Consider the following 13,035-nt stretch of genomic DNA (forward strand, 5'->3'; position numbering starts at 1 on the left):
AATTAAGATTTAAATCTCATTCAAAAATCAATCACAAGAAGGGGAAGCTTTGTTGCCAAAACCATAGATATTTTTCGCCCAAAATGTTGTTCTTAGCATTCCAATAGGTACAACTCAAAATTATAAAGAATTTACAACTTGGATGGATCATTTCCCATAGAAATCAAAATTTATGACATGTTTAAGTTAGGTTAACCAGAATACGGAAGAAGGAATCTTTGGAGGTTTGGTGTGGGCTGCATTGGCACGTGGAAAATGGCACATTAATCTTGACCGTAGATCAGGTATTGAAGTATGCTATTAATTCTAACCGTTGGATGATATAACAGGCATTGAAGGAGGGCCTTACGATCAGCATCATTTAAAGAGATCGGCTGACGCAAGCCTGAAGCAAATTCCAGAGATATGTCGGATTGCCTTGAAAAAGGCTAAACACTCGATGGTCGTTGGAACAGGATCTCTAGATCTAACGAATCAAGATCAACTAGTATGGAATCTTTAATCAGTTCAGTGAAGCATGCAATCAACCATCATACCATGTAGTGTTGTTGCAGCATATAGGATGCACCTACCTATTTAGTGACATGGCACAAGCTTCCTTAGCGACAATTGCCAGCCCACATTTGTGCAACCCGTTAGATCGGCACCTGGGTGACGTGGCTGGATCATAGACTACCATGTAACATCTATTAGCTTCTCTTTAATACAAATAGGCCCATGCTTCTCTCATTTTTAGTGTTGAAGACCCCTATTTCCTTAAGTTACGAAATTTCATTAAGACCCTCCAAAATTTCAAACAAAATTCTAAAAGAACCGCCCAACAGCTTTTGGGGATTTTCAGATTTAGAATTTTAGATCAGCTTCATGGAAACACACATAACTTTCTCATAAGGTTTCCAATCGAGATGAAACAAAATGCTTGGAACCACAACTCGATGCTCAACAATTTTCCAAAAGATTCGATTGTTAGACTCATCCATATCAAAAGACCATAGTGCCCTTAAACCTTTCGGGTGTTGCAACTTTCTTATATGAAATCGAAACACGACGAAACCAAGTGCATTGGAACGATTGGATTTTTCTCGCAAGGTTATATGGAGAATATTTCTTCCAAACAAATCATCTTCAATGTCAAACTGCCATCGACTACCACATAAGTTGTTTTTAACTACGGATGCCGTAAATTCTTCATACGGTATCAAAACTAAAGGAAATCAGGTGCGTTAAAAATTATAAATTACACTTTATTTTTTCATAAGAAACCATCTTCCAGAAAAATCATTTTTACTATAATGGATGTTTCACACTCCATACACACTATATAACACTGATATCTCATTGTAGACTCTGAATGCTACCACATCACCACTTTTGCCCATATCACTCAAACTGGCCATGTCATCACCGCCATGTGGCCAACTATAAAACAACATTTTTCACTTGGAGTGGGCCCAAATTAACCAATGCCTAATAGATCATCCTATATAAGTTAAGCGCATAAAAAGACCCAACAGATGGCATATGTCTCATTACACCGATGAATAAACAATCTGCATAAAGGACTCTCTTCCAGGTTATAATGACATGAATACCAGAAATGGCAAGTTACAGGGAGAGGATTGTGAAAGAGGCGGAAGGAGAGGAGGAGGAGGAAGAGGTGGGTCCCACTTTTTTACCTTTGAAAATGAAAAATGAAAAAATGGGCTGGGGACTGCTTACTTAGTCACGTGGCTACTACACAAGCACGGGAAAAACAACCTATATCTTAAGGGGTGTCAACAAACAACTGAAATTGAAATTCGAAAAACAAAATCGGACAAACCAAATAGAATAAAACCATAAATTGAGTATAACTCAAACCAAATCAAATCAAACCAAACCTTTGTTGGACAAATTCAAAGTCATTACACCCATAAAACTATTCAAGAATTTAGCTAGATTTCTAGTGTGTTTATATAGTGTTGAATAAATTAACTGAAATTTAAGCCTTTAAGCCATCCTAATGATTTTGTATATCTCCTTTTCTCTTTTTTGGTAACGCATTTATCCTTTTCTTCAATGCTACTATGACAAAACTTGTGGAAATCAAATTCCTATTGGATACAACAACTGTCTAGTGTAATTGGTGAGTAGTTAGTGAAGTTATGGCGTGCAAAGCCCACATTCACCAAGCGGTTTTGAGTTTGAGTCTCCTAACTGTTATTTTCCCTTCCCCCATCTTCTATGTCAAACCGGATAACTGAAACCAAATACAAACTGGATAACCCAATGATATAGTATTTCAATTTAGAAAATTGGAATCAAATAGTACTCATTTTGATTTGGGTTTTTACCTGTTTTGGGAACCCATAGACAGTTACTAGGGGTGTCAATCCCAAGCCCGCAGCGATTCACCCAATCAGGCCTGACCATTTGAAGACCAACCCAGCCTGCACCAATTATTAAAGCCCGACACATTTGTAAACAGGTAGTACATGGTGCAAGGGGTAAGGCCAACAAGTGCCTGACTGACCTAGCCCGTTTACAAGTCCGATTCAGCCTGACATGTTTAGCTCGACCGTTTATATGTATATTTTGATTTTTTTTTGATAGAATAAGGTATATATACTGATATTTGATAAATATTGAATGTAATTAAGTGTAGTATTTTTTTCTGAAGCGTTAACGATCTAATAAAATATATTAAAACATCTTAAATCTAAGACAATTAAAGACCATTTAAGGTCAATCTAAGGCTTTATTGGTACATTACCCCGTTCAATCGATTATATCCTGATTAGAAGAAGCCCAGTTAAAGCCTGAAACCAGACCTAGCTCGACAAGAGATGGACCCATTCCTTAAAGAGGTACGTCATGGTCCAAAGGTATAGGCCCGGCTAGGCCCGACCGGGACTGGCCTGGCCCGGCCCGGCCCGACTGATTGACACTCGTACACTTAACAGTATTAGAGTTGAGAGGATTGAGCTTAGTTGTCAAATCTAGTAGAGAGAGAAATCATAGGAAACAACAGTCTTCAAATTATATGATAATGTTAGCTGTAATATGGTGTAATTACTATTACAGCACATTACAGCTACCAAAGTAGAACTTCAAAGGATGAGAACGGGGGAAGAGATAAGAATTTCTAGGTGGCTTACCCATTCAGGAAATATGTCCGGAGCGTACAGAGTCAGAAGGAAAAGAACTTCATTTCCTTCAACACAGAGCTTACCTAGAGAGAAGAAGGGGCAACCTTTCCTCAGTCAACCCAGAGAGCTTTGAAGGTTAGATCCCATTCTGTCTCTCTTGCTCTCAAGTTGAAGATGGTTGACAAAGAAGTCATTCGAACTATCGTCGGCATCATCGGTACGAGAAATATATACATTGTTCGTTGTTCTATCTTCTTCCTTCCTCCATTCTTTCTCTTACATATGAAGTGTTCATTTTAATTTTTAGTCCTCTTAACACTTCGGTTTTTTTTTTCTCAGGAAATGTCATTTCATTCTTCTTATTTGCCTCTCCTATGTAAGCCATATATATTTATTTTTTGATCAATTCCTTTCTTTTTAAGTCTTTGCTATTATATTATTTGTGAGTGTAGAAAGAATAATAAAAGAGAAACACTGAAACTGTTGTTTTGGATTGCATTAACACAGGCCTACCATTAGGAAAATATGGAAGAAAAAGGCAGTGGAGGACTTCTCTCCAATGCCATACATTGCGACTATAATGAACTGTTTACTATGGGTGTTTTATGGTCTACCGATCGTCCATCCCAAGAGTACTCTTGTTGTCACCATCAACAGTGTAGGGCTTGCCTTGGAGTTGGGTTATGTCTTCATCTACCTTTTGTATGCACCTAATAAGAAGAGAGTAAGTTACAATAGTAATACCCTAAACTTGTAAACAAACAGAGGCATAAGAAAATGAAAAGGAGATGTATTGTACTTTCATAGATCTGTTTTCAAGGCCATGTGTATAACAAATCCGGATCAGGTCCTCGCATGAGAACCATTATCGTATGGTGCCTGATCCACACTTGGAATCGACTTAATCTCTCTTCTTACAAAAGACTGAAAGATTATGTGGATTCCAGCTGTGAATCAGGCACTGTACGAGATTCCCAATTTCTTACCTTGCCGATTTAAAAAAAAAAAAAAAAAGGATTCCACTCAATTCCAATCCTTTCAGTACTCTTTATCTTATGCTTTATTTTTCTTAAATCTTTTATTTTCTTCATCTTTTCTTAGTTCTTTTCATTGGTGATCAGTTGAAGGTGTTCGGGTATCTTTTGCTTGAAGTAGCCTTCCTGACTGTGGTAGTATGTGTGACACTTTTACGTTTTCACACCCACGATTCAAGGTCTAGGATTGTGGGTATTCTGTGTGTTATTTTTGGAGTGTGCATGTATATGTCTCCACTCACTATCATGGTATGTGTTGTGCTCTCTCTCTCTCTCTCTCTCATCCAACCCTTGGTTGTATTATTCCTAACCACTCTCTCTCTACTTCTCTAGGGTTTGGTTATCAAGACCAAGAGTGTGAAATATATGCCATTCCTGATATCATTGGCCAACTTCCTCAATGGAATTGTTTGGGTGATCTATGCGCTCCTACGTTTTGATATATACATATTGGTAATTCTTTCTTCTATTCAATCTTGCCCAGTAGTTTATTAATGGATTTTGAGCTTGATTTCATGAGCAATAACTTGTTCCATTGTGGACTTTGGTATTAGTTTCACTAGCTAGTACTAATCCATTATTGCATACATTTTGAATAGATTGGCAATGGTCTTGGGGCAATTGGTGGTTTGGCTCAACTCATCCTTTATGGTATCTACTACAGATCAACTCCGAAAGACGAAGACCAGCATGTGCAAAAGCCATCAGAGGTGCAACTTCAAGCAAATGTGGACACTGGACACCATACAGTTTGATCTCAAGTGGTTATGTTACACCCAAATGTCAAAGAATTTTTTTTTGGTAAAAAAATGTCTAAGATTACAATTTTTTTTTGGTAGAGTAAGATTACAGTCAAGAATGATAGTTAGGAAGTTATGAAAATCAACTTTTTATTTCTTTTCTACCACTTAACTTCAAACCTGGACAGTTCAATTTGGAATAGTAATTTCCAACGACTTTGACCTCCAACTGATTATAGTCCAACTTCCCGAACCATACAACTCCCTCCATTGGATCAATAGGTTGCAAGGAGGATTGAGATTAACCCTTCAAGCACCTATATTTGATTGGCTAAACATTGGTTTCCTTCAACCACGACCCTTGTATACGATATTGCTTTAAAATGAATGGCTAAGTTAGCCATGACAAAATGACAATTGGTAGGCTTTAAAAGTGAAGTTTTTTCCTTTTTTTGTCCAAGGAACACGTGGTCTTTATTTGTAGAGGCAATTTCAGCCCTTGGATCAAGAAGTGGAGATGGAGATTCGATGTCCAAGATGGGTCAACTGGGAATCTTAGATTTCCTTCCATTTAAGAGGGAGAATGTAGCGAACGTTCTCCACCATATAATAAAGGAATTTATTTCATTTTGAAATGGCTTACTTTTGATTATTTCAATTGAAGTTCCAATAAGAAAGATACATATTACAATTAGGTCTCAGGCTTCATGTCAATACTGAAATATCTTCTTTTATTTTTTTTATTTTTTCTTGCAATGCTTCCTAAAAAAAGAGGGGTTCCACTAGACTGAGGGCGGGAAGGAAGAAAGCGAGTGGATCCAAGGTCAATGTTCTATGTGTAAGAATATCCTTATTTGGAGGAACTGCAACCAAAAGTGGCTGGGAATTTGACAGGCCCATCAGTTTTTCTAGTGAACCTGCCAGTATTTTGACAGGCCCGTGGCCAAAAGCAGTCACAAAAAGCGAGGGAAATTTGGCAGGCCTGTGAGGAATCTTTGACCTGATGGAGTTGGGTCAGCCCTATCTGAGGTTTCTGACTTCCGAGTGTGATTTTGGGAGATGGGGTAGTCCAATTTTTGCATGCAATATATCGTAGAAATTGTTTCTTCAAGCACTATCCATTGGTATAGTGGTTGAGACCGATTTTGACTCGGAAAAAAAAAATATGGGATTAGCAAAAACAGACTCTTGTTTGATTGCACCCTCGAGATACCCGCCAGTCCGTATTTGTGCCATTCATGTACCATTGGAGAGTACTTAGATTCAATTGTCAATATAAAACATGCTAGTGTCGGGCGCTATGAGATCAGGTACCTATTTATGCCTATATCAGTGCAACCAGCACTCTTGTGAAGAATTTTGTTTCCTTTTTAGTATATAGCATGGCAAAAGTTTCTCTAAACTCTGGTTTTGACATAATGGGATGATGTGTCAAATACACCCATTTGCAATGTAGAGGATGATACGGGTTGACCATGTGTTAGAATTCAGACTCACATTGAGTCTATATGCCTCTATTGCTCTATTTTTAGCCATCCATGTACTAACATGCACCCTTTTGTAGATATGGACTTTTCAATGTCAAGTTTTCCTACTTGGCCTACTCTATCTTGGCTGAAACCTAGACATGTGAGTAAGGACTTATTATTGTAATTAAGCTCCATCTGATATATTACGTAGCAAATGTTTGTGAAATCCAAAGAAACTATATCCCTAACAATAATTAAGAATGCAAACAATTGAAATGGAGTATTTACCACAAAAATACAAAGAAACAAAAAAAACAAAAAAAAAACAAAAACAAAAACAAAAACAAAAACAAATAAATAAAAAACAAAAATAATTGAAATAGAGTAACAGTGGAGGCTCCTAATCTTCTCTAGTGAAAAGCCTGAAGACAAAAGCCATATTTGGAGGGATGAAATAGGTTCAAACTCTAAAACTAGAGATTTTATTGTATGTGTGTTGGCAACAAAATCCCTCCCTAAGTTACGGTCAGTTGACCGTATTGGTGAGTACGCTGACGTGCCAGAATCCTTCCTGACCAGATTCAATAATAGATCTGACTTCGAACAAGTGACTTGGTCTCTCCTTTGGCCTCAATCGTTCCAAGGACATTTAATGTTTTTTTGCAGAAATGTGATGCAAGGATTGAAAAAGATGAAGACAAATGATAGTAACTCATAGATAAGGGGAAAATGTAATCTTGTCTCTGTTGATATTCAATATACCAAAAATACAATCTGTTGTTCTCTGTTGATGTTAAACATACCAGAAACAAGATCAGTTTGTCTTTGTTGATATTAGACATACCAGAAATGTGATATGTATCTCTGTTGATGCTAAACATACCAAAGACGTGATTGTTACACTATGAAATGAAGTACATGACTTAAAGGAAGTACATGACTTCAAAAGAAAATATTAATCTAAAACATGAAAGATAGACTTGATATTTGAATTGTTTGATCTATTGATGATGCCCTCTTTCTTCCACCACAATCATTTTACAGTTTATTTGCAAGATCCTGCTCTCTTGGCAGTTTTATAATTGCACGAACCCATGTGCCATATCCTTAGTGGGGTAGTTATTGGAAGTACACTTCGTTAATTGGTTATAACTGTCTTAACCGCTTAAGCCATGTGTTTGTAACTTCCTTGGAACTAACACATGTTTATACGAACTATATTTGATTGACAATCGGTCAAGCTGGCCGAAAATTCAAAAGTAGTTAACTGACCATAAAAAGTCATAACGGTCAATTGACAGTAGAAAATCATACTCAGTCAACTGACCATAAAAATTTGCAACGGTCAGCTGATCGTAGAAAATCACAATCGGTTAGCTAACCATAAACAATAGTCAACTAACTGTAAAAAGCCACAATCAGTTAGCTGACTGTAAAATGTCACGATTAGTCATCTGACTGTATTCGGTCAGTTTGCTCAATCAACTTGATGGTTATTCTGACCAATCAACTCCTTCATACAAGTTCATCATTATTTTAGCCAATTTGAAAACTGGCCAGCTTCTTAACACAATCAGTCAATAAATTGACATCAATTTATTGACCGATTGTCTTATAGGCCAGATTTGCTAAAATTGGGTACCGACAATGTGATACTTCATAAATGGAGGTTTCATTTCAAAATGGGTATATTACACCTGAGGTACTATATATATAGATCTTCATGTTTGTGAATCAATAAAATATTAAACTCTATGTTGATATTGTATCACAAGTGTTATAGCTCCAACGAGCTCTTCTTCCTGGACTGCTTCACTTCATTTTCTAACATTTGTTCGTTGTGCGCATCACAATAGTTGCTACTCTTTGCTCATTGTTCTTTAGTTCAAGCATCTCCTTCCCTGATCAGCTCCTTATATAGGTTGCATCACCATGTTTATCCCTCCCCAATCACCCCATAATGCCTCCAATGTCACTTCCACCATCACACCAATCACCACCGCCCACTTCACATCCATTCCCTCAAAGTTCATTTTGAAGAACTATTTAAGGAAATTACATCAGCCTCCCTTGACGTTTGGTCCAATTACACCTATCCTTGAAGTTTCATTTATTATATTTCTCCCCTGGAATATAAAACTGTTAATGAGGTACTAGTTTTGAAATGGAAAACACTTAATTACCCTTTCATATGTTTGAACTAAAACATCTAACAATAAATACCAATATCAACCTTTTTTTCTTATAAAGCTAAAATCCTTAAATTCCCCAAATTGAAGGAGACAATAACTTAGGGCTTTCTACAACACCTTGTCTGGCAAAGATCTGTTGTTCGGGATCTCTACCCTATGTAGTGAAACAATGGTTAAGAGGACTCCAGGATTAATCCTTTGACACCCAAATCAAGGATCCATGCAACAGTAATAAGGTAAGGATAGTAGTAGTAAGCAAAATTGTGTACCTACCTCTGCATGTTCCCTTCCTTCGTTTTATAGAATTGGATCCCTTGTCCCACTTGGGAACGTTCTCCTATCTTTGGGACGGTTAAAGGATCATGCTCCATTAGTCTCCTTCTTTGGTGGGGGAATATCCCTTATATTCTGTGGAATCGTACTTCCCCTCCTTCATTGGTAGAGTCCTTCTATGACTTTGCTTTGGTAAGGAAGATGAATCTCTTTCGGATCTAGGAATCTGATGGTGCTTGCCTCCTGCGGATGAGCTTTGGTTTCGATTTGAATAAGGTGGGTAATGGGCTGCCAAGTGTTGCCATCGTGTTGAGCAGTGAGTTTCATGCTTATTAGAAGCCCCCTTTACTTCCTTTAGAAGGTTCTTCCTAAGGGAGTAAAGCTATCCTTGTGGTGTATTTTTATTTGGTCTTGGACTCCAATGAAGTGGAACGTGTTTCTTGATTGAGTTCATTTGGTCTTCCCTGATGAAATCCTTAGGTTTTGCTAGCTCGGCCTAGGTCCTCTCCATCTGAGATTGGCCTTGCGATCAAGTTTGCTCGACCTTGGCCTCAGCTTCCAATTGAGGGCAGACCCTTCAATCAGTTTGCTCGGCCTTGACCTGAGTTCCCAACCGAGGGTAGGCCCATCGATCGGATCTGCTCAACCTTTGTCCTAAGCCCTTAATCGAGGGTAGACCCTTCTGTTAGGTGTGCTCAGCCTTGGCCTAAGTTCCCAACCAAGAACTAGAAATTGCTCAAGCCCCACTTGAAGCCACCCAAACTAGCCCACCAATCCTCATAACCCACTCCAGCCCATTACATTGTAGCCCAACCCACTCATTTACCACTCAAACCACTTTGGATGATTACAAGCCCAGCCTAGACCCCACACATTTACAACTCAAACCAGCTTGGATCATTAAAAGTCCAATCCTAGACCTTCTCTGCCTAGAGTGTTGACAACTCAAACTAGTCTAACCAAGTCCATTGAAGTAAATGTAACCCATTGTTGAGCTCGTGCATTTTGTCCCCACACCCTATTGCCATCTGTTATCGCAAAATCCCCTAGGATCGACATGCCCTTTTGAGATCTATTGATGCTTGTGTTTTCATCGCTGCTCATGATATTCTGTGAGTCATATCTTCACCTGCTTGTGACATTTTGTGCATCATGATCTTCATATGCTCATGATATTTTTGTGTTTCACGATCTGTATTGGCATATGACCTTTTGTACATCATGAACTGCCTTAATTGCGACACTTCTTAAGTCACCCTTGAACTTGAAATAGGTTAAAATCATCTGCAGTCACTGCACTGCATCGACTGATTGAAAGCCTCTTATTAGGACGTGTGCTCAGATACTCTCAGGCGTCAGATACTCATTGTGCCTCATCTTTCACTGCAGACAATTTAAATATGCTACTTGAGATATCTGTAGACTGTCGTAATTTAAAATTTCATATGCCATTGTTTGCGTAGTTTGATATTTCATATGTCATTGTTTGCGTTTGTAGCCATCCAAACATCTCACCGTACCACTGTAATTGTTATTCCTACAACTAACTCATCTTCTTCACCATCAATTTGTAACTCCACTGCTGACATTTATGCAATGATTGATCATGTTCTCTCTCATTCTAGTACAACCCCTTTTATCACCAATTTTTTTTACCACAACAGGTAACTCTCCATGATTCCTTGGTTATGGTACTTCCAATCATACAACTCACAATCCCTCTCTCTTTAGCTTCATAGTTCTATTTTTTTTTTTTTTGCAACACCATCCAAAATTCTAATTGGTCATCTGTCAATATTAACCTCATCGGCCAGGTTTCTATGTCTCACTAATTTATTTCTTATGTTTATCTTACACTTCATTTAATGTTCAATATGATCTATGTTGGTCAATTGTGCGATCTTGGTTATAACATATATCTTTTTCTTGCTCTTGTTGTATTGTGTAAGATCCAAATATGAGCCAAACCATTGGGATGGGCCGTATTTCTAGATTACTTTGACATTCCTCTTCATCACTATCTTGAACATGTAAGAGAACAATTGCATTGTTATTTTTCTTCTCTAATTGCTCTTTACGAACCTTTTCTTTCCATGAAGCTTATGCTAATCCACACTGACAGAAAGGAATAAATAATGAGGTTGATGACCTTCACAAGACTTACTCACCGAAAGGAATAAAAGATTAGCTCGATGAACTTCACAAGACTTACACTAAGGATTTGGTTAATCTAATCTCTGATAAAACTGTAATTGAATGTAAGTAAGTGTACAAGATCAAGACTCGATCTGATGGTTCAATCAAGTGGTTCAAGGTTCATCTAGTTGCAAAAGAATACAATCAAGTATATGGCATTGACTATGAAGAAACTTTTTTCCATGTTGCTTGATTGACTTCTATTTGAACATTTATTGCTGTAACGGCCGTCTACAATGTAAGTAGTCTCTTCTTTAGATGGATGTGAAAAATATCTTCCTAGATGTTGATCTTCAGGAGAAGGTGTAGGTATACATAAAATCACCTCTAGGATATCACATTTCCCTTATTAGGTGTTTCATTTAGAGCATTCCTAATTATACACCCATACACAATCTTCCCGTATGTGGTTTTCCAATTTTAGTTCTACCATTTCTTACTGAAGCTTTTTGTCGAGTCTACATGACATTGCTCTGCTTATTCACCACACTCAATTTGGAACTATATTCTTACTTTTTTATGTAGATGATATACTTATTAGGACTGCACTTTACTACTTTTCTGCTTTATATGGATGATATGCTTATTACAGGAAATGTCATTACAAGTATCCAATCTTTTAATTTTTTTTCTCAATCAACATTTTAAGATGAAGGATCTTAGGCCATTACAATATTCTAATTGCCTTGAAATCTCCTCTACCACTAATGGATATTTTTTGTGTTAGGCCAAGTATGCGTCTAATCTATTATCTTATGCTAGGATCACCAATAAGAAGATTATTGATACTCCTCTTTAATTCATCATACACCAAGCTTTGAGCAACTAACGGAGAACCTCTGGTTTATGTTACCCTCTACCATCAACTTTTGGGTAGTCTTATGTACTTGATAGTTACTTATTCTGACATCACTTGTGTTGTCCATATTGTTAGTTGGTCCATAATTGCTCCCCTCATTTCACTCATTTTGTTGTTGTTTTCCACATTTTTCGATACATCAATGGCACTCTCCTATATGGCTTATTATACTCCTCCATATCTTCTCTTGTATTTTGTTGAGGGCCTATTCTGATGTTAACTATGAAAGTGACGCCAGTGATCGATGTTTACAATGGGCTATTAATTATTTCTTGGTGTTTCTGTTGGCACCTAAATTCAAAAATGAATGCCCAATGACATGGCAAAGATAGTTCGTGCATAGAAGGGAAACGTGGGCTTACCATAGCATTTAAGAATTCCACTACCCATGAGTATCATGGCATTAGCACTTGAGGGCAGTTAGAGACATGCATATGAAAAGGTTGTTGCCATGGGACAAGTGTCATGAACACATTGGGGCTTAGTTTACTAGGGATAGTGGGATGATGGTGTACGTGGAGAGATGGTTAACCCACAAGCTATATAAGGAAGAGAAAGTTGACCGAAAAGAGGACAATCAACAAATCATACAAGAATCCAACAACAATGCAACTCTTTTATTCCTTTGCTTTCCATTTTTTAGAGTTAGAAGTAGAGTAGAACTCTTTGTCTTATTTCAAAATTTTCCACCATAGAGTCTATCGTTAGGCTCTAGTGCATTGTATTCAAAATTCCTTGTGAGGAATATATTGTTGTTTTGTTCCTTTATCCATTTGTGACTTTTGATCATTCAAAAGTCCCTGGAGCAATTGGGGCAAGAGGGGATCTAAGTCACTTGATCGTGGTCAGATCTTCTAGTGAATCAGGTTAGGAAGGATTCTGGTATGCCCATGCACTCACTAATATGGTCAGTTGACTATAACGCACTAAGGAGATTTCGTGCCAAAATATTTTTGGTATGCCTGGTGGGACCCTCGCTAACATGGTGCTTCAAACGAAAAGATATTCCAAAACCTCCGAGGAACGACGGATGCTGAGTTCCCCAAGAGCTTACAACCCAAACCCAGAGGTTGGACAATCCTCTGGAGGCTAGTCAGTAGTGGTGGTTGAAGACATAACCTGGCAACTGGAGATCACCATGCAA

At 37.8% G+C, this 13,035-nt stretch overlaps 1 protein-coding gene across 1 annotated transcript; it reads left to right on the forward strand.

Moving 5' to 3' along the window:
• Positions 1-3,140: 3,140 nt before the first annotated feature.
• Positions 3,141-5,102, forward strand: LOC122063235 (bidirectional sugar transporter SWEET4-like). The gene is made up of 6 exons (XM_042626943.1): positions 3,141-3,345; positions 3,468-3,504; positions 3,636-3,852; positions 4,250-4,411; positions 4,496-4,615; positions 4,762-5,102. Exons 1-6 carry the CDS (start codon positions 3,303-3,305, stop codon positions 4,915-4,917), a joined length of 735 nt encoding a protein of 244 aa, XP_042482877.1. The 5' UTR covers positions 3,141-3,302; the 3' UTR covers positions 4,918-5,102.
• Positions 5,103-13,035: the final 7,933 nt, after the last annotated feature.

This window comes from Macadamia integrifolia, unplaced genomic scaffold, assembly GCF_013358625.1.
Source record: "Macadamia integrifolia cultivar HAES 741 unplaced genomic scaffold, SCU_Mint_v3 scaffold1258, whole genome shotgun sequence".
Lineage (NCBI taxonomy): Eukaryota > Viridiplantae > Streptophyta > Magnoliopsida > Proteales > Proteaceae > Macadamia > Macadamia integrifolia.

Coding starts and splice junctions, on each gene's coding strand:
- LOC122063235 (XM_042626943.1), top strand. CDS start 3,303: ATGGTTGACAAAGAAGTCATTCGAACTATCGTCGGCATCATCG. Junction 3,505..3,635: donor TTCTTATTTGCCTCTCCTAT/GTAAGCCATATA, acceptor GCATTAACACAG/GCCTACCATTAGGAAAATAT. Junction 4,616..4,761: donor GTTTTGATATATACATATTG/GTAATTCTTTCT, acceptor CATTTTGAATAG/ATTGGCAATGGTCTTGGGGC.